Raw genomic sequence first — 22103 nt, forward strand, 5'->3', positions numbered from 1 at the left:
TTACGCTACGAGCGGTGGTAAGAAGGCAGCAGAAACTCTTACAACGAAAAAGAACAAAGTCAACGACCCGCACAGGAGCAGCCCCAGCACCTCCAGAAAGACACCCAGACCGGGACAGCCGCCCCACCACCCACTAGCAGCGCTGCTCGCGGCCCATCCCCTTTCCCCCGCAGCCCATCACGGAGCTTCCCTGGGGACGCGGCGCCCGCGGCCACGCTCCTCCTTCCCGCCGCCCACCACAGCCAATGACCTCATCGGAGATGCGGCACACCCACCCGCGCTGCCCATTGGCCACGAGGGCCGCCTGTCACACCGCCGGCACCGCCCCTCGAGGACGGAGGAAAACACCCGAGGGACGCGAGCGCGCACAAGATGGCCGCGCTGGCAGGCAGCCAAGTCCCAGGCGGGGCAGCGGCCGCCTCCGCCATTAGCCCCCCTCCCCTCTGGTATCCCCTCATGTCGAGCTGGGGGTACCGCGCGCGACGCTGGGGTGGCAGCCGGTAAGATGGCGGCGGCCTCAGCCCCGTATGCAAAGTACCCACCGCCCCCTCCCCTCCGCCCTCCCGGTGGCAAAGGTAAAAGGGTCGGGTTCACGCCGCCGCCTCCGCCCGCTCAGACTCCATCTTCCCTCTCTGTCCGCGTCCCGCGCTCAGCATCTCCACGACCGCGGTCCCGGCGGCCCCCAGACGGCGGACGGCTCTCACCGAGACCGGACCGGCTCCGGCCTCACGAGGCCCGTATCCCAGCACGGCGTCTTCGTACCGGGATACCGTACCGGATCATCCCAGCGCCACGACGATCTGCCCCTCTCTTCGGGAGCCACGGGCCGGGCCTGCGGCACCGCCGGCTGCCTCTGCGCAGCGACGGACGGTGTTCCAGTGCCCCCACGTCCCCAGAACCGAGCGTTACCTTTCCCCTTTGCCGCTCGCGGAGGTGTTCCCGAACGGGATTCCGATGCCCCCTCCCTAGTCCCCGCCGCGACGAAGAAGCCGAGACGGCCGTCTCCATCTCAGAAAAAAAAAAAAAAAAAAAAAAAAAAAAAAAGACAAAACGATTTTTACCTCAGGAATTGACGCCAAACGTGGCCCGGCGGCGCCCCTGACCCGGGCCCGGGCGGGCCGGCGTTGGTGGCGGTGCCCAAAGGCGGCCCAAACCCCCCCTACGAGGGGCGGTGGCAGTGGGAGCTTAACGGGGTCCACGGAGGGATACAGGGGGTGGAACTGTGTTATGGGGCGGGGGGAGCGTGTGCGCGTGTGGGGGAGGGAAAGGGGTTCTGTGTTGTTTTTCAGGGCCTTGTGAAAGGTCAGAGTTCGTGACCCCGACCGCCGCCACCGACCGAGTGCGTCCCGACGCTTCCTCTTCCCGGCACCATGCCGCCCTCGGGCCCCTCCATCCCATCGCGGGGCGGGGCCGAGGATGGCGGCGGGGAGGGGCGGGGCTACCTGAGCCCCTGCGAGCCAGCGCTCCGCCGAGCAGAGCCAGGCCGCAGCCCGCGCGGTGGCGGCAGGACGAGCAGACCCAGCACCTGCGCGGCAGGTGGCGCTCGTCCCTGGGAGTGCCGGTGCGTTGTACTGAGGTGCTAAGTCACAAAAGGTTTGGTACTTTAAGGCTACTTTTACATAGTGTTGAGTTTTTGTTTGATTTTATCTGGTTGTTCTCACTGATTAGGGCTCGCCTAGTGGAACTAGGCCGTGAAGATTGTTCCACTTCGGAATGTATGACTGCAGGTGTTGTCTGGCATCTTTGCTGTAAACAGCTGAGGTGCTTTAGGAGTTCACTGCTGTTAGGGGCTTGTCATCTCTGTGGTCACTGAACGTGAACTCGTGGGCCCAGCTCTGTCATGTTTGTAGCATTTTTTAAACCTATGCTCATCACAATTACCTAGCTTAGTTTTAGTACTTCTAGTAAGTTTATTTCTTGTTAAGGAATGGTCAGACAGCGAAGCTGGAAGATGAGAAATGATAATAATTCTTGAATGTAAGAATGTGGATTCCTCCAAAAGAAGACGTTTCAAAACATATTTGCATACATTTTTCTTCATAAAATATAAAGTGTAGATGCTTTTTTTTTTTCTTTTTTTTTTTCTTTTTTTTTTCTTCTTTTTTTCCTTTCCAGGAGTGTGAGGGAAATCGTAGAATGGCCTGGGTTGAAAAGGCTCAGAGTGGTCATCCAGTTTCAACCCACCTGCTGTGTGCAGGGTCACCAACCGCCAGACCAGGCTGCCCAGAGCCACATCCAGCCTGGCCTTGAATGCCTGCATGGGGCATCCACAGCCTCCTTGGGCAACCTGTTCCACTGTGTCACCACCCTCTGGGTGGACAAACTTCCTCCTAAGATCCAACCTAAACCTCCACTGTCTCATTTTAAGACCATTCCCCCTTGCCCTATCACTATCCACCCTCATAAACAGCTGTTTCCCTCCTGAATATACATCTATGAACTTTTCAGTGTCCTGCAGTGTTGCTTAGGTATTTTTATTTTTTTAGGTATTTGCCATTCAGCTGTTCTCTGGTGATTATGTGAGCATGAGAGCAAAGAAATTTAGTTTAAAATGGCAGAAGCACAGAGAGGGTGCTCTAGATGGACACTGAGAATGCAGGAGAACACAATGACTTCCCTCTGTGCTGAAATGCCATGTTTATATTCCCACCAGATCTGCTTATTTTTCAGGAGCTTGAGTACTTCTGCTGTTTTCCACTATTTAATTCATTATATCAGAGCTCAGCTGATTCCTTTGCCTTGTGTTCCAACTTGTCTGGTGGCCCTCTTTATGCTACTGAAGTCATTGCTCAATTAACTCAATTAATCCTGCCTGCACAGTTATGCCTTTATGCAACTGTTGTCTTTTTATTTGATATGGTGCTACAGCCTTCTGAAAGTACAAGTGAACTGACCTGTATTTTAAACTGTATTTAAAAAGGGGAGGCACATACATGGCTGAGCAGCGATCAATTTCATACTAATGAAGATGCAGAACAGTTTCAAGGTTTCTGAGACAAAATAGAAAGTCATGACAATGCAGAGATTGAGTAAGACTTCCTTAAAAAAATGGAAGTTGTAAAGTTTCTTCCCCTCTCCCTGCCCCACAGTGTAAGAAAATTCTTGAGCATTTCATTTTTTGTAGAAAGATATATTTTAATCATAATTGCAATTCTATTTGCAGTCAGATTTTATGACAAACATAGAACACAAAATCATCTTATTGCAATGATTATAACATCACTTTTCAACCTTCATTAAACAACAGCCAACCAACCAACCAAAAAAAAGAAACAGAAACCAAAACTCCAAAGTTTGACATCTTCAGCTGGTGTAAACGCAGCACGCACATGAAGCCATACTGCCACTTTGGCTGCTAGAACTGCAGCCCTGGAGGTGTAGTAAGTACATTTAGCCACAGGAGCTCCAAAGCACTCTTACAAGAGAAGGTTTCAACCCACCAGCATATTTCAAATGATTCACTTGTTATATGGATTAAAGTTTTGATGACATTTTTTCATAGCAACAACAACAGAAACATCAGGAGGACTGAAAATAAAGACAGAATATTTAAATAAATGATACAAATCTTAACACTGCTAGGTAGATTAGTGTTAAATAAAAGCTGTCTGTGGGTTTATAATAAATTAAAAATATCCTTTGGGTTTGAATCTGACACGGTATTCAGGGTGACAATACTATTCAACATCTGGACTGCAGAGCAACTATAGTGCATTTCAAAATACTGTAGCAATATGAAAGTAAACACTTAAAAATAAGTTACACAGTGTTTTGTGTCAAATTATAAGTAGATAGTAACTAATTATCCTGGATCATCGCTAGTGCCGTGTTTGTAGACTGGGTAAATGGAGTGTTTCTGTTCATTACTTTTCTGTAGGAACAACTCAGCATATGCAGGGCATAATTTCATGCTGGCATTTGTTAACGGATGAATCAGTCCACCAAACTCCATGGAAATATGAAGAGATTAAACTGCAGTTGAATGAAAATAATAAAGTGCTGTAAATGAGTATTTGTTGTTTACTACATTGTTTCAAATTCCATGGTAGACACCAAAACCAACCGAGTGAAATATGACAGTGCTCTACAGTAAGTAAAAATGACCCTGCTGCTTACTGTAGTCAGTACTTCCATGGCTTTCTCTTTCCTTAGTGTTAAATTTAGCTTACTGTGGGATCATAGGAGAAGCTTATAGCACAGGTTGGACTAGGACAGGTCACCTCAAACATGCCCTATTTTAAAGTTTGCTTTTGGGGTGGGGGAAAAGTAAGAGGAAGGAAAGGAAGGAAACATACAGTTCATATCCAGTGTTTGTAGCCAGTCTGCCTGAAATACACCATTCAGTTTTGTAAGACATAAAAGGATTGCTTGGATTGTATAGAATATTAATTCTCAGGTTTCTAAGTCCATTGAGTGATAGCTGCTATAGTACGGATGCTTCTTCCATGGCTTCCATCCACCTAAGAAGGGCAGGAAAGAAAGAATGGTACATGAGAAACAGTTTCTTTCGAAAACATGCATTTTAAGAATATAAAAAGCCTGAAGAGGACTGTAGGTACGGCTTTGTGATTAGAATAGGAAATATAAAATGACTGAATTATGTTTAAAAGAAACAAAACCTCCCATAAAACCAAGTTTTCTTCCTATATGCCTTGAGGCACTGGCATTTTTATTACAAATTTCATGATTATTTTATTATGTAGAAGTAGTAGAGTAGGAATAAACTGCACAATCTGAACAATTATTTGTTGATGAGCAAACTAAGAGGTGGATAAATAAAACACAAATTGAGGAAGATCCCATACAAAAGTCACATTTGACTGGAAGACTTGAGGCTCAGCCTTCTTCCTACCTAAACAAAGGAGTGAAAAAAAAAGTATTTTTCATCACTAAGGGCAGTTGCACGCAATTGGACTTAGTCAATGCTCTGAAAGCCATTTGTTTTCCTCTGTTAGGGTAGGGTAGGAGAGGAAAACCCCTCTCCTTTTGGACCTACATGCACACTAGCATGGACATCTATTCTCTTACCTCTGTGCTGAATAGTTATCATCTGCTCGGAAGCTATAAAACAGAGTTTGCTTGTGATAGAGATGGAAAACTGTATCAGTGCATCCTTCCTCCTTTTCTGGGGCAACAGTGAAACCCAACAAAGGCAAACTTTCGGTGGCAACTTTGTCCTGAAAGCAAAGAAGAGAGCCAAAAATTAGAGAGAAGCCTGCAGCTTTGATGGCTCTTTCTTTTGGGTGCCTCCGGTGGTGCAGTGGTAGGAATGCTGCTTGCAACACCAGAGACGCGGGTTCGAATTCCCCCTGTGGCGCAAGTGGTAGAAGTGCCGCTATGCTACACAGGAGGCTCGAATCCCAGGGGTTGGACTCGATCATCTCTAAGGTCCCTTCCAACCCGCACCAGACTGTGACTGTGAAAAACAATCATGATACAAACACTGTCTGGGCTGCAAAAGCAGTAATGGGAATCTTTTGATGAACTGGTGACATTCAACAGGAGCAACACACATGTTCATATAGTCTTGAACCTTAGCAGCACCTCTAAATGAACAGTTATTTGTGGCCACCCATAAGGTCAAAACGGGTATTACTTTAATGACTACTTTGACATTATGGTCCAGGAAGCAACCTATGAGGTTACTGGCAAAGTGGGAGAGTACAGCAGCACTTCTGAAAGCTTGAATTTGGACTCCGTCTCAGCTTTGTTTTAACAATCTGCACATCAGGTAGCATGCTCACTTTGAACAACACTCCTTCAAAATCTCAGAAATGGTAACACAGTTCAGTGTTAATTTATTTCCAACAAACAGCTGTGGTTTTTCTTTGCCAAATTCTGCTTTATATAAGTTAAAGAAACAATAAATATTAACCCAACTGAATTTTAGCTGTCACTGAGAGCTGCAATTCTGGTCTCTATAAGTAATGTTTTCCTTATGGGTATGTTGCCTTCTGCTCTTAGAAGCTCAGTTGTAAGCTGGGAATAAAAAAATGTGACTAGCCATCCATTGCTCTTCCCCTATCACCAAACCAAAGTGATCACTTCTAAGATTATTATTATGATCTAAGTGTATTGAATACAAAACTGGACGCTAACAGTCTGAATTGCGGAGAGACTGCAGGGCCTTGTAAAAAGAAGTCATTCAGGATTATGTGGTCCAAGTGTAAACAAAGGAGGTAGAAAAACTACACAGCAGCACTACTGAAGAAAGCTGTTAAGTTTTCAACGATGGCTAAATCGTGAACACTTTTGTGTCTCAATCTCCTCATCTGTTTTAGAGGGATTATTAATAATGCTTCATTCCTCACACTGCTGAGTTTATGCGATTGATACTTGCAGAGTATTCTGAAGACTTAAAATATGAAATATTGCTGTTACTACAGTTCTAGCAAAATAATTTTTTATGTTTCTGCTTACAAAATCTGTCAGTTACAACCACTCCTTGTACTGTATTTACTTCAAGTTTACTGGCACTGGAACTACTCAATTGGAGAAAAAAATAAAAATGAGAAAAGGGACTGGGATGAGAAAAAATACCTAAAAAATAGTCCGTTGGAAAGCCAGCCTCCTCAGTTATGAGAAGGAGCTTACAGGTCAATATAGTAAGCAGTATTTTCACCTCTGCAGAATTTCCTATCTCTCTCCGTCGATACTAGCATAATAGTATCTCTTATTTACACATACAAGACTCTTTTCCCTAGCAGAAATGGATCATAGCACCATATATCTTAAAAAAAAAAATAAATAATAATAATAATAATTAAAAAGAATCTGGCAATTACCTTGAAGTCTTTATATGTAAATACCTTGGCTCAGGTTGACAGCATAGGACAACATGAAGAGCAAAATAAATAAATAAATAAAAATCAAATAGCAAAGGGCAGTTTGTAAAGACATTGCTGAGATCCACCCAGTGATGTGGTTGAGCTCTCCAGCTAAAAGTTACTGCTTAGGGACCTAGTCCGATAGAACCAGTTCTCAGAGGCAGTTGGCTGTGACAGCCACCACTTATACCTTCCACATTTACTTCTGCTGTCTGCAGAGCGTAAAGGATAAAAATAAGGAAACTACTTTAAGTTAGATTGCACAGTACCTCATTTGCTGTGTAGGTGTAGAGGACTTTGCCTTTGATAACAAACCAGCGTTTCTTCCAGTGTCTTTTGCCTCTCTTACATCTGGCGAGGTAACCACTGATGGCAGCTCCCTCTTCTGAGGCTGCCACCTGAAGAAGAAATTGGGATTTATGACTGAGTCACCTTTTCCCTCCTGAAATGCATGTTTACATGGATAAAGTAATATCATGTTTATGTTATGTCTGCTTTTTTTTTTTTTTTTTCCTCCACTGTTTGAAGATCTTAAACTCTGTTCTTGGTACCACATGGAAAAGTGCAATTGAATAGTTACTGGAAACAACAAATTTACAATTGTATTCTGAGAAACTTAACTTGCCCCTCCTCCCTGCTCTTTTTGTTGGGCGAGGTGGTACATTAAAAAATCATGCTTCCAGAAAGGGAGGACAATCCTTTGAACACCTTTAAGATATGGTTATATTTTGGACTTTGCAATATTTTTATGTTAACTTATGTTAGTAACTTTATTATTACTTGATTTCATTAGAGAAATATTTCTGAGGAAAGTCACCCCTCTCACAGACCTGTTCTGAGATCTAATTCATTAATGACCTTAAAGATCCATATTTTGCACAGAGAAACTACACACACACACAATGTAGTATGCATCATTAATTACAATAGCAAACTACAAGGATACCAAATTAGAAAAAAATTCAGAGACTCAAAACCAGCCTTTCCGACAAGATAGAAGACTGAGCAGTATCACATCAGTGTTTTGTAGCAGAACAAAAGCATTCCATGTCCTGGCTAAAGCAAATGAGAAAGTTACAAATTAATGCTATTGTGAGACATAAGGTTCTCATCAATTTCATAAAAAGTAACTAGTCAATGAGGAAATTGTGAAGGCTGCAGCCTGCCTCCTTGTACCAGCTGGTGGTCTTAGTTTTCTGAAGACAGTATAGGTTGATGAGGAAATGTAAGTAAGCTGCTATAATTTGGATTTTTCAGTGGGCTGAAGAAGTTTCTGTGCTGCCTCCAGAGCTCAGAATACATTATGTTTGAAATATTAGTGTGAAAAACAGAAAAAAATAATTGCATGATGACAGCTAGAGCATGGGATGAGCCCGTTGCTTGCAGAACACATTAAACACAGCTGCTAAAATCTCAGCGTGCAGTTCTCAGAAGTTCCTTGCCTTTCTTGCCAGCTTGGTCCTACCTCTGTAAGAGCTGATGGGATCTTTTTCTGTTTCTTGAAAGATGAGTAATGGATATTGTGGAAGACAGAAGAGAAGGCACTGCTTGAACACCTGGATGAAGTTGGAGGGAAGCTCACACTTAGTGGCCGCTCTGTAAGATTAAGAAAATTCAGAAGAGAAGGAAGAAATGGATGAATTGCTGTATGTCATACAAGGGGTAATAGATACACACTATGCTAATGCAAACAACTATGGAAAACATAATGCCTCCTCTATAGCTGGTTTTTGTTTCAGCTTTTCCTTCAAATTACTGTTCAATTTGGTTAGCTGGCTAGACTTCACAGCATCCTCAAGTACTGGTAATAACCTACAGCTTCTCGAAAGTAGACTGAAAGAAAATTTGGCAAAGCAAGAGAACAGCTTGTCCAGGTCCCTTTGGATGGCATCCCTTCCTTCTATTGTATTAACTGCACCACTCAGCATGGTGTCATCAGTAAACCTTCACTATCCCAGTCACAATGATAAAGATGTTGAAGTGCACCATTCCCAAGACAGACTCCTGGAGAAAACTACTTGTCACTGGCCTCCAGCTGGGTATAGAGCCATTTCCCACAATTACATATATAAATCCCTCACCCCACAATTTGTCTTTGTTTTGGATGTCTGTTCAGATTAGAACACAGACTCATATAGTAACACAGTGACTTCTAGTTAGGCAGCAGCTCTACTGTTAAGAATTTCTGCTTCCATCTGTTTCCAGATTAACCTCCTATGTGGAAAAGCTTAGTGGCTCTGCACTTTACCTCAGCATTCCTTCTTGTTTCTACAGCAAGGAATATGGACAGAATGAGGAACAGTAAAGCCACTGTGTTCCTTTAATGGATTTCACTAGAAATGACAGTGAACAGCTATCAGCTCCAATGTTTACATCTTTTACATCTCACACTTCTTGCTGTGATTCTGGCATATCGAAAGGCCAGAGAAACCCTCAGGAATTGGCTTCCTAAAACAATTTTAGCTGCCTTACAGTCTGGGACATTTGGGACCTCAGCACATGTGAATTGTGGTTGAAATGAGAAATCCTGTCACAAAGATCAGTGTAGTAGGCGGGTCCTAAAAGCATCTCCATTATACAAATAGACAGTAGATCTGTCAATTTTGCCAAGAATGGAGGAACTTTACCTCTTTTCTTCAGTTCCACATAGCAGCTGTCACAGACTTTGGCTGCTTGATCTCTGAGGTACTTCATAGGATACTTGTTTCTTGAACAGTTCCGACATACAATCTGCTCCAGAAAGGAGATTTGCATGTAAATATAGTTTTAATTGATACTTATGCACATAGAAAACAAATGCTCCAAGTTGTTTATGAGAATGATGGATAGCCAAGCAGATATAACTTTGCTACACCTGTGTCAGTGAGGGTAAATCTACTGATTGAACTATAATTACTGTAGATTTACACAGATTTACAGCCAGTGAAAATCACACACAATTTACTTGCACACTGGTAATTAGAAACCCAACTACCTAACATAGTGCATTAACAGGTTCTGTGGGAAGTCAGATTCTGGTCTTGATACTGCAACAAACTTGCAAAAATTAGAGCGGTGGCAGCTAGCATCTTAGTGTAAATAAAGGCTCCCTGATAAGCTTGTACAGCTCTTACCTTCCCACAGGCGTGGCAGTGATGTCGCCTCAAAGTGAGGGTAAAGTCACAGCCACAGTTCATGCACATCATAACATGGGATACAGGTACCAAAGTAGGAGGCCTCTCACCCAATGGTATTCCAAGCCTTTCCCGTAACTTAAAATCAAAGAAGAATAAATCAAGAAGCATCCATACTCTCAACGTGCACCCATTCAGTCCCCCTCGTACTACAATTCTTTCATTACAGCTCACCTGCTAAAATACCCAGTTTTCCAATTCTTAGTGCAGTAATATACAGATTCTAAGTGCTTCAGCACAGAAAGTCTATGGCCATTGATATATGGTGCTGTGAAAGCCAGAGTCAAAACAGATAACAATGAATGTAGATCAGTTATTGGTCAGTCACTAACAATCTTTCACGTGAGGCAAGGATCTCATTCATTGCATATACAATTTGCAGGTAAAGTCATGAGTTAAAGCCATTTTTTCTTGTCGATTTCTGAAATACTAACCCTAAAAAACTCTAGCTCTATAGTTTTCAACAGCAAAGAAGCCAAGTTCATTATTTCACTACACCTTGGGGTAGTTTTGTAAACACAGAAGAGAAAGTACCAAAAAACAGTACAAACTTGTTTATTTTCCAGTGCAAACCATGATGTGCACAAAGTGGAATTTATCCCCACAGAATCCAAACCTAATCCATACTTTCCATGGCTGATCTGGATATATGGAACAACTGTAGTAAATGTAGTTATTATTCCTGTTTCTTGAAATGCACAAGGCTGCAGCTGTGCAGGTGTCTGTTCTTCAAGCCTATGAAGCCATGGTCAATGTGAAACTGATCCCAGTTTTCTCTATGTATGTGTTTGTGTGTGAGTGTGCATAAAACAAGTGATACACAACACAATTGCTCACACCTGCTGAACAATGCCCAGCTAGTTCCCATGCCATGGCTCTCTTCTCCCCAGCAAATTCCCCCAGTTTCCTAGCTTTTTCCACATTATGTCATACAGTATGGTTGGTTAAGGTCAGCTGTCCTTGTTCTGTCCTCTCCCATCTTCTTGTGCAACTCCAGTTCCCTCTGACAGTACAGTAGGAGAAGCTGAAATGACCTCATGATCTCAGCAACAACTAATATAGGCTGTGTTATCACCATTATTTTTCTATAAAAGCCAAAATGTAGCATTATACCAGCTACTATGAAGAAAATCAACTCCATTCCATCTAAAACCAGGATAAGAACTTGTACCTATTTTTAGATAATTCAAGATAGTTTCTATTTGGGAACAAATTTTGCTAGTCTTCCTCCATGTGAATTTGTATTTAAGCAAAGACCACAGAACACAGAGGTGGTCTCTAAAGCCATGGATTGTAATGAGCTTTGTCATTTAGGCTTGGCATTCTGATCTTACTGGAAGTACTAAGGATATCTTGCCCAAGAAACTCTGCATTTTAACATTTTATGACTCTTTCCCTTCCCATTTCAACATCATCTCTCTTTCCCCTTCAAGCATTGAAAGATTCAGCTTCCTCTTACCTCCACACTGCTGTGGAAGGTGGAAGTACTTTGAGCTTTGTAGTCATCTGGGATGTGTCTGCTGATGCAGTTGTACCAGTCATCCCTTTCCAAGCAAGAGCTGTGGAATGAAATACAGCAGTTAACACAATGTACATCAGGGACCAAAACAAGTTGTTTTTGGATCACAGGAGAAAAGCTTCACATTCTGAACTTCTGTTGGATTAGCTGGATTAGTGTAGCTCTCTGGTTATTACTGTGACTGAGAAGGCACTGCATTCCCTTTTTTTTCCCCCAAAGTAGTCTCTGACTTTGCTATGAATTGGTCAATCCTAGATAACACCGGAGATAAAATGTTTCTTCTTTTGCGTTCATTCTAGTTATTATGCTATCTAGGGCACATAACACAAGATGCTTAGATGATCTATACATTAGGAAATGTAGAAGTCTGACATTTTTGGTAAAGTTGTAAATGCTTTCATTTTTCTCTAGCTCAATCACAGACAAGCTCCATGCTCCTGGCAGAATACCAGGATGGCAATTTGGAAAGCAAGTTCTACATTCCCTTGAGTAGCAGTTATACAGGGAGGCTAGTCGTTCTCCAGTCTGGCCCAAAGGTGCCCTCTTTGCACTAGATGAAATATTGAAGCACTCAGCTTCTCTGATAATCCAGCCATCCTAGAAAAGCAGCAGAGTCTAATCAAATGCCTTATCAAATGCATTTTCTCTTTTAGAACCATTAGGCTTGCTGCATGTCAGATGGTTTTCATGCTGTGACTTTAAACTGTGCTTACTGTTTATTTGAAAACTGCACAGCCCTGGCTGTTGCCAGCATCAGTCAGTGGTGCAGATATATCTCAGTGTGTTCTCACCTCTGAGCTATAGCTGCCACTTTCATGAAAGCTACCCACTAAAGTTGCTTTTAAAAGTTAGTAGTGGAATCACTGCTAATTGCTGTTCAGCAATTCATTATTATCATTAATAATAACAATAATAAAAATAAATAAATGAGAGCTAGGAAATGGTAGATTTGATCAAGCATCCCTGACTTGGCATTCCTCTGCACTCTAAACATAAAGCTTCTGTAAAATTCAACAAGCTTGGGATTCCTAGAAGAGTAAATCATATTCGCTATACTCTGCATACTAAGAGCCTATGATACAGGAGATAATCTCTGACAAGAATCACACTACTGGTCAGTCCCTATTACTATCAGAACTCTAATTATGCTTTCTAGGAAATCTGAAGGAGATTCCTGTATTTTCAAAATGAAACACGTTCCCAGCCAGCAAAGTGCTAACAGAGGCAGTCCTGGCTTCAACCTTTATCATTCTTGGGAATTCTTTGAGAATTCCTAGTTCTTGAGAATTAAGATCTGATTTGAAGAATAAAATAAGCCCCTTCCAGTGCAAAATAAACAAGTAAAGAGAAATCCTACACTGATGTAGATTAAATCCTCTAGTGAATAGATAAAGACAGACAAGAGGGAAACCTGCTACTAAAAGCCTGTTAGCCAATGCTAACCTCTCCCTTGTTCCACTAAACATCTCCAGTCAATAATCACAGATTATTAACCTAATAAATGTGGGAATAACATCTCTCTGCTGATGAGTAAGATAAATTAAGTCACTGGGCCTCTCAATTATATATTTCACTGGTCATACAAAAGCTCAGATATATTTTTTGAGGCTCAGAACCTCCGACTTTGATTCACCATTGCTACGTTTCAGCCTGAGTATGACTGCACCCTTGTGCTAAACTCAGTTATCCCTGTGTTGCCTCATGTACTCTTCCTTAGGAAAATAGAGGGTCGCACTGTCACTGCACTCTCCTGTCCAGCAGGGGACAGCCAGAGAACACAAAAAAGTGAATCGGAATGGGATTTTTGTCATTATCGCTCTATGTTAGTCCCTGAGCAAGGAGATACTGACTGCTTTCTCCCAGTGCTCCAGTATTTCAGAAGGGCTCTAAGCGGTTACTCCTGTGTCCAAGCATATTTTGGCATGTAAATAACGGTGTAACAACAGTATCAGCCTTCTCCATAAAGGCTCTGTGGTCAGATCTATTGTCAGTTTAACACAAGGTAAGAACATAGCTTTTCAATGGAGACACAAAGGCTTTGCAGTGCCACCTTCTGATATACCTATGCCAACTTTTGAGCTTTGGTCAAAATTTTACTGCCTTTCTACAGTGCGCATTCACCTTGTCTTTTGCAGGTGTTAAAAAATAGAGACTTGGGTTGTGATCATCAACAACTGGCCTTCTGCACAGGCAAGGAGCACTGCAGTGCAAATGATAAAAGATGCAGTCTTCAAGGATGCTTGAAGCCTTCTAGTTCTTTTCTGTCTTTGGTGCTCCTTTTGGTGAATACAGTACTGTGGTGAGAATAGCATGCTGTCCCACTGGTGTCTCACCAGCTCTGCCAGCCAGCACAGAAAGGGAGAGGAGGAAATACCTGTGCTCTTAGGGAAGATTGGTCCCAGAATGAGCAGCACAAGGAAAATACAGGGTCTCTATCCCAGTGTTCCGGTAAGAGTCAATTTCAATCCAGCTGTTACCAGCCCTTATTCTGTTTAATAGCAAAGTAACATAGCTTCCAATGATCACACACATTTAGTTTAGACTAACTAAGCAGACTTGACATGAGCACAAAAGCAAAACATCGCAAGCATCTTCCTAGAAATGCTAACTTCAGTCACCCAGTATAAAGGGGGCATGCAGCAGCTACTTCCCATCTATGATGAAGAGGGGGAACTTTCCACTTGCTTTTGTAACTGTCAACAGGTAGAAGTATTGTGTGCATATTTTGAAGGTTGTGATAAATATGCACATCTAAGGAAATCTCAAACACTTTCTTATTTGCTGGTTATAAAAGGAAATGGACAAAATAGCTTTGACAGGTATCTGAGTACTGCCCACAGACTGCAAATGTTCTTAGGGTTCTTCCTCAGACTCTTCCTAAGCGTTCCAAATTCTGATTCCAACTAAGAAAGCGCACTCCCTGTCTTCTTACTACACTGTGTAGTTAAGGGAAGTCTGCTATGACTCCTGTGTAGTTAGAGACTTACAGTGAAAAAAGTACTTAAGGCTTTGAAGACTTTTTTATTTAAGGAGTTAATTTTAATATGATTGCTGCTAGGAAATGTCCTTTACAGTGAGCTATATCTGACAACCAATCCATCCACCTTTCTGCTGTAGATCTAGGTAAACTCACAAGACAGTTTTGGACTAGAAGCATGGAAAAAAAAATACAGTCACTCACTGCTATCTTGTGGTCAAACACTGACCTATAATCTACTTCTGCCATTAGTTTATAATCCCAGAGTAGAGATACTGACTCTCAGTTGCAATCAGTACTAGCACTATACAAATACAATAGTGAAGATCTTTTTAACAGAAAGACCTATGAAGTTGCCAATGAAGTTTAATTTTGGCTTTGTTATTTACACATTATTAAGTGCTTTTATATCTATTGCACGATATCACCTACTTTGTTTTCTCTAGCAAATTTTGTAACACTAGTGGTATGAGCTAAAAAATGTAATTGTGAAAGGCAGATGTAACATACTCCTGGCATTACAAGAAAAGAGTACGGAAGATCAACTGACAGAACTCGGTTGTCTTAAAAAGACATTTTCTTCTTCCCTCTCTTGAAAATGTTGTCAGGAGCTGAGTTCTAATCTTTACTTGTTAAATGAATTGAAATAGTTACAGTTTATGAGCTTTGCATTTATAATTAATATTGTAATTGCTTACTCAAGCACTCAGACTCTGTCTATCACAATTGCATGGACAAAAACCAAGTTTTAAAAGAATTAAACACTAGTTAAGACTTGGATATTGGTTAGACTGATCTAGAGATATAGCTAGAATGTAGCTTCTGCTGTGATAGTTTGGAGACAGTACCTTGCTGACAGTGTCAGGCAATATTCATCACATTCAATCTTCAGGACATTTGGGGCTTTTTCTGTCACTGGGCGGCTCACCTAGAAACAAATACCATGAACATAAAGGTAGATATGAGTTAAACTGTACAGATATCTATGTGTGCCCTGGTGGCGGAGTGGTAGGAATGCCGCTTTGCAACACCGGGGCCCGGGTTCGAATCCCCCTGTGGCGCAAGTGGTAGAAGTGCCGCTCTGCTACACAGGAGGCTCGAATCCCGGAGGTTGGACTCGATGATCTCTAAGGTCCCTTCCAACCCGCACGAGACTATGAAACTATGATAAAAGGGATCTCTGACATCCCAGACCTCTTTCATATTTAAATGTGAAGAGATAGGCAGGTGAGGTTTTCTGCCTATTCTATTGCTAATTTAGCAAAGTATGTTCTCTATTTCGATATGATGTTGGTTCTAAAGGGAAAACAAATAATTTAACCCAACTACAGTGGTAGCAATAAGCTGTCAGTCAGAGCTGAAATTTCATATGACAAGCTTAGGAGATATTTAGTCAGACTACGTCAGTTAGAATCCTGCAAAGAATGGAAGCAGTTTTCTTCATGTAGACTATGCATTGTGAAATGCTTCAGATCAGTGAATGCCTGTCTGCAGCCAGGCTCTGTAAGAGCCAAAAGCACCTAAGACATAGCTCAGCTGAAACTTTTTCTTTTGTCTACTAATAGCAAATGCTACTTAGAGGAAACACAGCTACACGGTTTTTATGTGATATTATTAACAGGCTTCTATTAAACCAACAGCTCTGTATTTCAAATGTACTACAATAAGTACCTGTTCCTCAAATCCTTTCTACTTCGAAGCAGAACAGTTTGGTGATTCCTACTTTCACAAGGGACCTAAAGTTCTTTTTAGACCACGAGGGCTTTGGGGTTATAGCTTTCCATGTTCTCAGAAAACTCAAACGCACCTTGTGTCATTTTGATGAAATTAATTATTAGTAACTCATGTCTTGTATGTTTTCTTCAGCCCCAGCCTCCTGACTTGCTACTTCAAGTCTTATTTCAGAAAAGTACAACTTGGCATATCAGCCACAGAATAGCTATGAAAGATCTTGGCCACCTAGGTCAGAAGTAAAGACCATTCCTGCCCAGTATTTCCTGTTGAACAGGAACCAGTGTCAGCGGATGCTCATGGGAAGACCATAAGAACAGGATAATTGGTATCCAGTTTCTGCAATTGTAGTATGACCCAATACACCATTTCCCTATGAAGTTTTAGACTCCATTAACATTTCTGATTAAAACAGTCAATAGAGATATTGAAAACAGGTAAATGAAAGCTTATGTAAATTGTAAGCGGCAAGTGTTTAAGGCTGGCTGGCAACCTAGAGCCCAGTGAATATGGATAAAGACACAGAAAGGGGAAGGGATGAAATGGTATAATAAACTTTTTCTGTCTTGAATTTCATGATCAGATGGTAAATCTGATTTTGACCTGCATTATTCATTACCAGCCTGAATAAGACTGTCATATCAAGTCACAACCTTACAGATAATCTGTTATATAATTACTAAACTTTATTTTTCCTTCCAACTCCTGGTCCACCCCCTCTATCTCCTTAACATCAGCCAGAAATAAGACATAAACCAGAAAAGAACTAACTGCCCACTCTACAATTTTAACTTCAGCCTATGATACACATAAGGCATTACCTTCATATCTGACACAACCAACATATTTTTCAGTTGGTATTTGCCATCCTTCTGGGGATATGTGTACAGAAGGACATCATTCATCTGTATAAAGAAAAAGACAAAAATCAACCATTTGCAATAAGATCTACAAGTCTGACCGTTACTCCCAGTGGGGGATTCCTAAAACAAGCAGTAACTTGAACTGCGAGGACTGTTGCGAAAGGCAGGCCCAAGTTACACAACTTAGACAAAGACCTACATTCCCAGAGAGCTCTGTGAAATCTAGATTCAGAATTTTGATTCCTTCCCATTTCTGACTTTTGCTAACAGCTAAGCAAGTAGATAATCATCTCCCTTTTATTCAGCTTTGGTGAAATAGCTGCTTGTTTCAGGGGCAATGCTATGTCCAAGACAGGAACTCAGGTTATGCACTTATTACACAGTAATACCAACTAACTGCCCAGGATTCTGCAGCTCTGACTCTCTTAGACCGATGACTATAAAGCTGTGACAAGGCCAGAACTAGAGATGGGTTTCATGGACTTCTGTTTTCTAGGCAAGAAGGAAGTGGAAGTATGGTGTCACGGCTTGTAAGAATGATTTAGCAAGGAATGGTTTGGGTATGTGAGAAGAGGAACTGGACTTCCTTGCTAGTAGAATTCACCCAGATATGTCGCAGCACTGAGTCTGCAGCAGAGACAAGCTTATCTGTGCTCTGCTGAACAGCTGGCACCCATATAGTACCATAGTGAACTCCCTGCCTAAAAAGCTCCAACCATATGCTTTTTTTTCTGAATGTCTTTGAAAGATAGCTCTTTATGAACCTTATGTAGTTCTATTCAAGTCAGTTTTAAACATCTGAGTGTCAGCAAAGCAGCCTGAATGTGTGCTGGGGCTACATTTTCCAGGCTGTGACTCAGAAATTTCCTATGCTCCAGTCCTGCTGGCTAGAGCATTAAACAATCTCTTATTTGATAGCAGCTTCCTACACCCCACTTGCAATACAAGCAGCCTTTGTAGAGAAATTCTTGGAAGGGTGAGATAAGAGACAATGTATGAATTGCAAAGTTCTACAATTGTGGGACAGTCAGGGGGCCTGCCAGCATCAGCAGCCCCATAGTGAACTGCAGAGAGGCCCCAACATCCCTGTAAACAGACTGGATTCAGGAAACAGGCATCCAGCAAACCTCACTAAACATCCTGCCAGGAAGCACCACATCCAACAATATCATCAGCCCGCCCAAAACCACCAGCTCAAGTAAACTCATGATACGTATCACATGCACACCCACAAAAAATACGCACGCTAAAAATGCTTGAATGCATGTGACTTGCATTTACATCCATATGAGCTGTGAACAGATGGATCGCCCCTTAGGGGCATATATTCAGGGCATGTGCACACACCATCAAAGCACAGGCTGAATGAACAGGCCAAATACAATTTTGGATCACACCTAATTCTTCTGGTATGTACTAACTACAACTTCAGTTTGATGAGCTCATCTCCCATGATGAGAATTTAAATCTTCCGCTGAAATTTTCTCCATGTTAACTCAGCTATAGTCAGCATAAGTTCAATACAAAGAACTTTAGAAAAATAGTGCTCATAAATAGATCTGTTTTGAGTAGCTAAGGTAAACAATTTCACCCAGAACAAAGCTAAATTACACTTGTACATACTCATGTCTAATAATCTTATGTGTGGCAAAAGGAGCATACAGTTTTGTAAGTTTTCTGATAAATATCACAGGGCAAGTTCTTGTTCTACCTGAATTTTGCCAGTAGCTACAAAATATTTAGATACAGAGGGATTTAAATCAATTTACATTTTAAGAGTCAGTATTTAGAAGATTTTATTCTTGGAGCTGTTTGTTTTTATCACCCCTGGATGTCAGAATCAAGATAGCACATAGTTACAAAAAGACATAGGTAGGGATGGAGGTAGGGATGGGTGGTAGGCCCTTAAGACTTCTGTTGAAAAGCTCCTACATTCAAAGATGGAAGTCTGTTGGTAGAGTTATGCAGTAGTTGTTTTAAGACTGAATAGTCCATTAAACATCACTTGAATGGTGATGCATTACAGAAACATCAGCAGTGTGAGCAGATAATACAAAAGCATTCAGATGTCAGTGGAGAAATTTCAGCATTTCACACTGATTTTCTTTCCTGCATTTTCACCATAGGTGGCATGGGTCTGCAGTCTAAGAAACTTGCAGAGAAGACAACTGGGGGGGTGGGGGGGGGAGAGGGGGCAGCAGGCAGGCAGCAACACTGAATTCAAGGAAAGGTCTTGGCCAACAACTTCTAAACTGTCTCCAAGTTCCAATTGCCCCCTCTCTAAGGAAACAGTACAAGAAGCCTAAAGTGGTTTCAAGTTATGTGTTTGCGGAGAAATGAAACCTCTATGCATCTTTTGATTTTTCAGAGTAACCACAATGGTTTATTCCACTATATACTTTGCATGACAGCACTCTTAATCATAGTTTGCACTTGTGGCTGCAAGAAAGTCATGTTTTTTATGTTGTTTTACTATTTTTTTTATTTTTTTTTTTACAATTTACATGAATTTATTCACTTCTAAACAAACCAACGAAGCTACCAGAAAAATGCCAGCACTATGCCCTATCTCATCTGACCTTTGATTATGACAGCAGTACATGAGCAAATTGGCAGAGAAGCTTGTGTATTCTACTTATGTAGAAGTAGAAATTTATTAATAAGGACAAAAAAGAAGAATGGCAAAGACTATGTTTCCCATGATACGCCATCTCTCCTCATGATAGTCTTGGGGAAAAAGCTGTCAGCACTTACAGAGGCCATAGTAAGTATATAATCCAGGCATGTAATATATTCATTTTAAAATGTAGTCTTCAAACAATACTTTAATGTTAGTATCCACAGGAATGCTTAATACTTTACAGTGCTTTTCAATTTTGCAAACAGGTAAGCATCACAAAAGTCTCATATGACAGTCAAGTATCTTCCCCTTCATACAAATGAAAGCACAAATATAACTGTGGTTACACAGTGAGCTACCTGTAAATTTGAGAACAGCACTCATGAACCTGGAGTCTCAGATCCCTGTAACTTTGCAGTGTTGTGTATAACGCGAAGCAGAAAGCATCAGTGCTAATTTTGTACCTGCAAAAGTGGTTTTTCATGCTTTGATTTGAGAATGCTTACATTTTTCCAGTAGAGTTTGGATCCATGTGAAGGGCTTTGCAGCCAATTGATTACAAGTTAATTTCTCATAACTGTCTTGAAATTTTGCAGGCCCTCGCTGAAAACTGCTGCTTCAATCAGCAGAGAGCTGAAGGCATGCTTTCAGAGGGACTGCCACAAGGTAGTGCACAAAGTTATCAGCTGATTTACAGAGAAATGGACATCAGGAACTAAAACCCAGCTCCTGACCTTCAAGGATAGAAATCCTGTCCAAGTAAGCCCAAAGACTGCCTTCATAAACATTACTAGAAGGGTTTGTTCTGTTGCTTCTAATCAGATCTCTTAAGGCCTCAGAGGAGAATTTTCAAGTATAAGGCTCAGCCACTGAAAGCATGGACCTTGGTGCTTCCATTTTGCTGCGCACATTGGAAACCCACATTCCTTCGCAGAATTGTGGCCCAGTCAAAGCTGTACAGAGTTGTGGCAAAAACAGAAGGCTGCACGGCCCTTATTCCTTTGCAGGGCCAACCGGGATATGTGAAAGGCCTGCAGACTTTTACATCCTGATAGCAACCGAAGCCCACTCAACACATCACAGTTGGTAATTAAATGATTTAGAGCTGGAGAAGATATGAAAGAGACAGTAAAAACAGAAAAATCCTACCAAGAACAAGTGCCGAGGGTGCCTGCTTTTCCCAGAGACTTTCATCAGCGTTCCCTCTTTCACAAAGACCTAGAAGGAAAAAGAAGATCTGATCCTGAGACTGCATTCTGAAGCTTATTGAGGAAAAAAAGAAACATACTTCCAAGAGAAAATGGTACTCAACTGCTTCCATCAGCACAGTAAGGAATGGATATGTCAACACATGCCTCAAGCCCTCCTCATGATTTGCCTTAGCCTAGCCCTGACGCTCTTTATGGCTTGCATTTGTATCAACAATAATTAATTTAGAAATTCCCCTGTCCTCGCAAGCTGCTCTGCACAGCTAAAATTTAATGGGCTTCAAAAGAAGAATGCATTCCCTAATTAAGAAAATTAAATGAAATAAAATATTGAGATCTATCCACATAACTAAGCCTGCATGCATACATGTGCTTGGAAACATGTACAATACTTTGTCCGTATTATTATGTGTGTAAATAGGAATGTATATGTAACCAGCTAAAACACATACTACACGGACTGAAAGCAAATTTCGGGTTGAATATCTCAATCTTCTAAAGTTTAGAACAGTTTGGACCTAAGAAAACTGGCAAGACTGGAAACAGAAGAGGAAAAATTTATATTTGGTGCTTCAGTTTTGCTCTTTCCTGTGTTTCTGTTCATATATTTGTAATGCAACAGAAAGTGCAGCAACGACAGCAGAGCAACAAGGTCCTAGACTGCAACAAGAGATGATTTGCTCATACACAGCAGCCATGGACACAGGAGTAAAGGAAAGAAGCTACTTACCTTTGGAAGACCTCAGGCATGAAGAGATCTCCAGTGAGATACCCTTGCCTCCACTGCCAGCCCTTAAATGAGGTCTGGCAAGGGATGAAGACAAGATCCACCCTTTCTAGCCACTCAGGTACACTGCACGCACCTGAGCTCCCCTGGACTGGTCCTGCCTTCCTACCAGGTGCTCAATCACTGTTTCAAGCTGCGAGTTGTATTTTCATTACAAACGTTGCTTAAAAGTGATGTCTTACATTAAAAGCACACTAGAGAACAGTAAGTGAAAATTTGGAAGTATGCAATTCCCCTGATTAGAGGAATCTTACCTAGTCAAATAAAGTTCTATCTAAGCCTTCATAGGCTGCAAGCAGTTTCTGATAATGTTTCAAGCCTTCCAACAAGAATATATATGAAGGAAAATAGCTTCTCCCCCAGAATACACTACCCATGACAGGACTTAAGAGAGTAGA

General features: G+C 41.6%; 2 protein-coding genes and 1 long non-coding RNA gene across 10 annotated transcripts in view; 1 reads left to right on the top strand and 2 right to left on the bottom strand.

Moving 5' to 3' along the window:
- Positions 1–1174, bottom strand: part of NR2C2 (nuclear receptor subfamily 2 group C member 2) — a 45050-nt gene extending 43876 nt beyond the window's left edge. Inside the window, exon 1 of one of the 5 annotated variants that reach the window (XM_015874859.2) lies at positions 1062–1174. The gene's annotated coding sequence lies outside the window, so the exon portion shown is untranslated. Of the gene's footprint in view, positions 1–704; positions 813–909; positions 1022–1061 lie in introns of those variants that run through there. The other 4 variants (XM_015874864.2, XM_015874863.2, XM_015874865.1 and 1 more) reach the window with 4 other exon arrangements.
- LOC107319919 lies at positions 293–21990 on the top strand. Of its 3 annotated transcripts, none has more exons than XR_001558001.2 (4): positions 293–500; positions 654–1593; positions 8334–8489; positions 20307–21990. It is a non-coding gene; the product is annotated as an uncharacterized LOC107319919 (long non-coding RNA). The 3 variants fall into 3 exon arrangements; XR_004308767.1 differs by having other exon boundaries at positions 8334–8473; XR_004308768.1 differs by having other exon boundaries at positions 654–1561.
- The window catches only part of FGD5 (FYVE, RhoGEF and PH domain containing 5), a 91128-nt gene continuing 72139 nt past the window's right edge, over positions 3115–22103 (bottom strand). The window contains exons 12-21 of one of the 2 annotated variants that reach the window (XM_015875277.2): positions 20860–20928; positions 17049–17132; positions 15345–15424; positions 11460–11559; positions 9941–10078; positions 9455–9557; positions 8293–8423; positions 7097–7225; positions 5029–5177; positions 3115–4460 (exon numbers count right to left, since the gene is read on the bottom strand). In XM_015875277.2, the coding sequence (XP_015730763.1) occupies positions 4424–4460; positions 5029–5177; positions 7097–7225; positions 8293–8423; positions 9455–9557; positions 9941–10078; positions 11460–11559; positions 15345–15424; positions 17049–17132; positions 20860–20928 (1020 nt within the window). In that variant the 3' untranslated portion in view covers positions 3115–4423. The remainder of the gene's footprint in view (positions 4461–5028; positions 5178–7096; positions 7226–8292; positions 8424–9454; positions 9558–9940; positions 10079–11459; positions 11560–15344; positions 15425–17048; positions 17133–20859; positions 20929–22103) is intronic. The other variant, XM_015875279.2, reaches the window with a different exon arrangement.

The sequence above is a fragment of the Coturnix japonica genome, chromosome 12 (assembly GCF_001577835.2).
Source record: "Coturnix japonica isolate 7356 chromosome 12, Coturnix japonica 2.1, whole genome shotgun sequence".
Classification (NCBI taxonomy): Eukaryota; Metazoa; Chordata; class Aves; order Galliformes; family Phasianidae; genus Coturnix; species Coturnix japonica.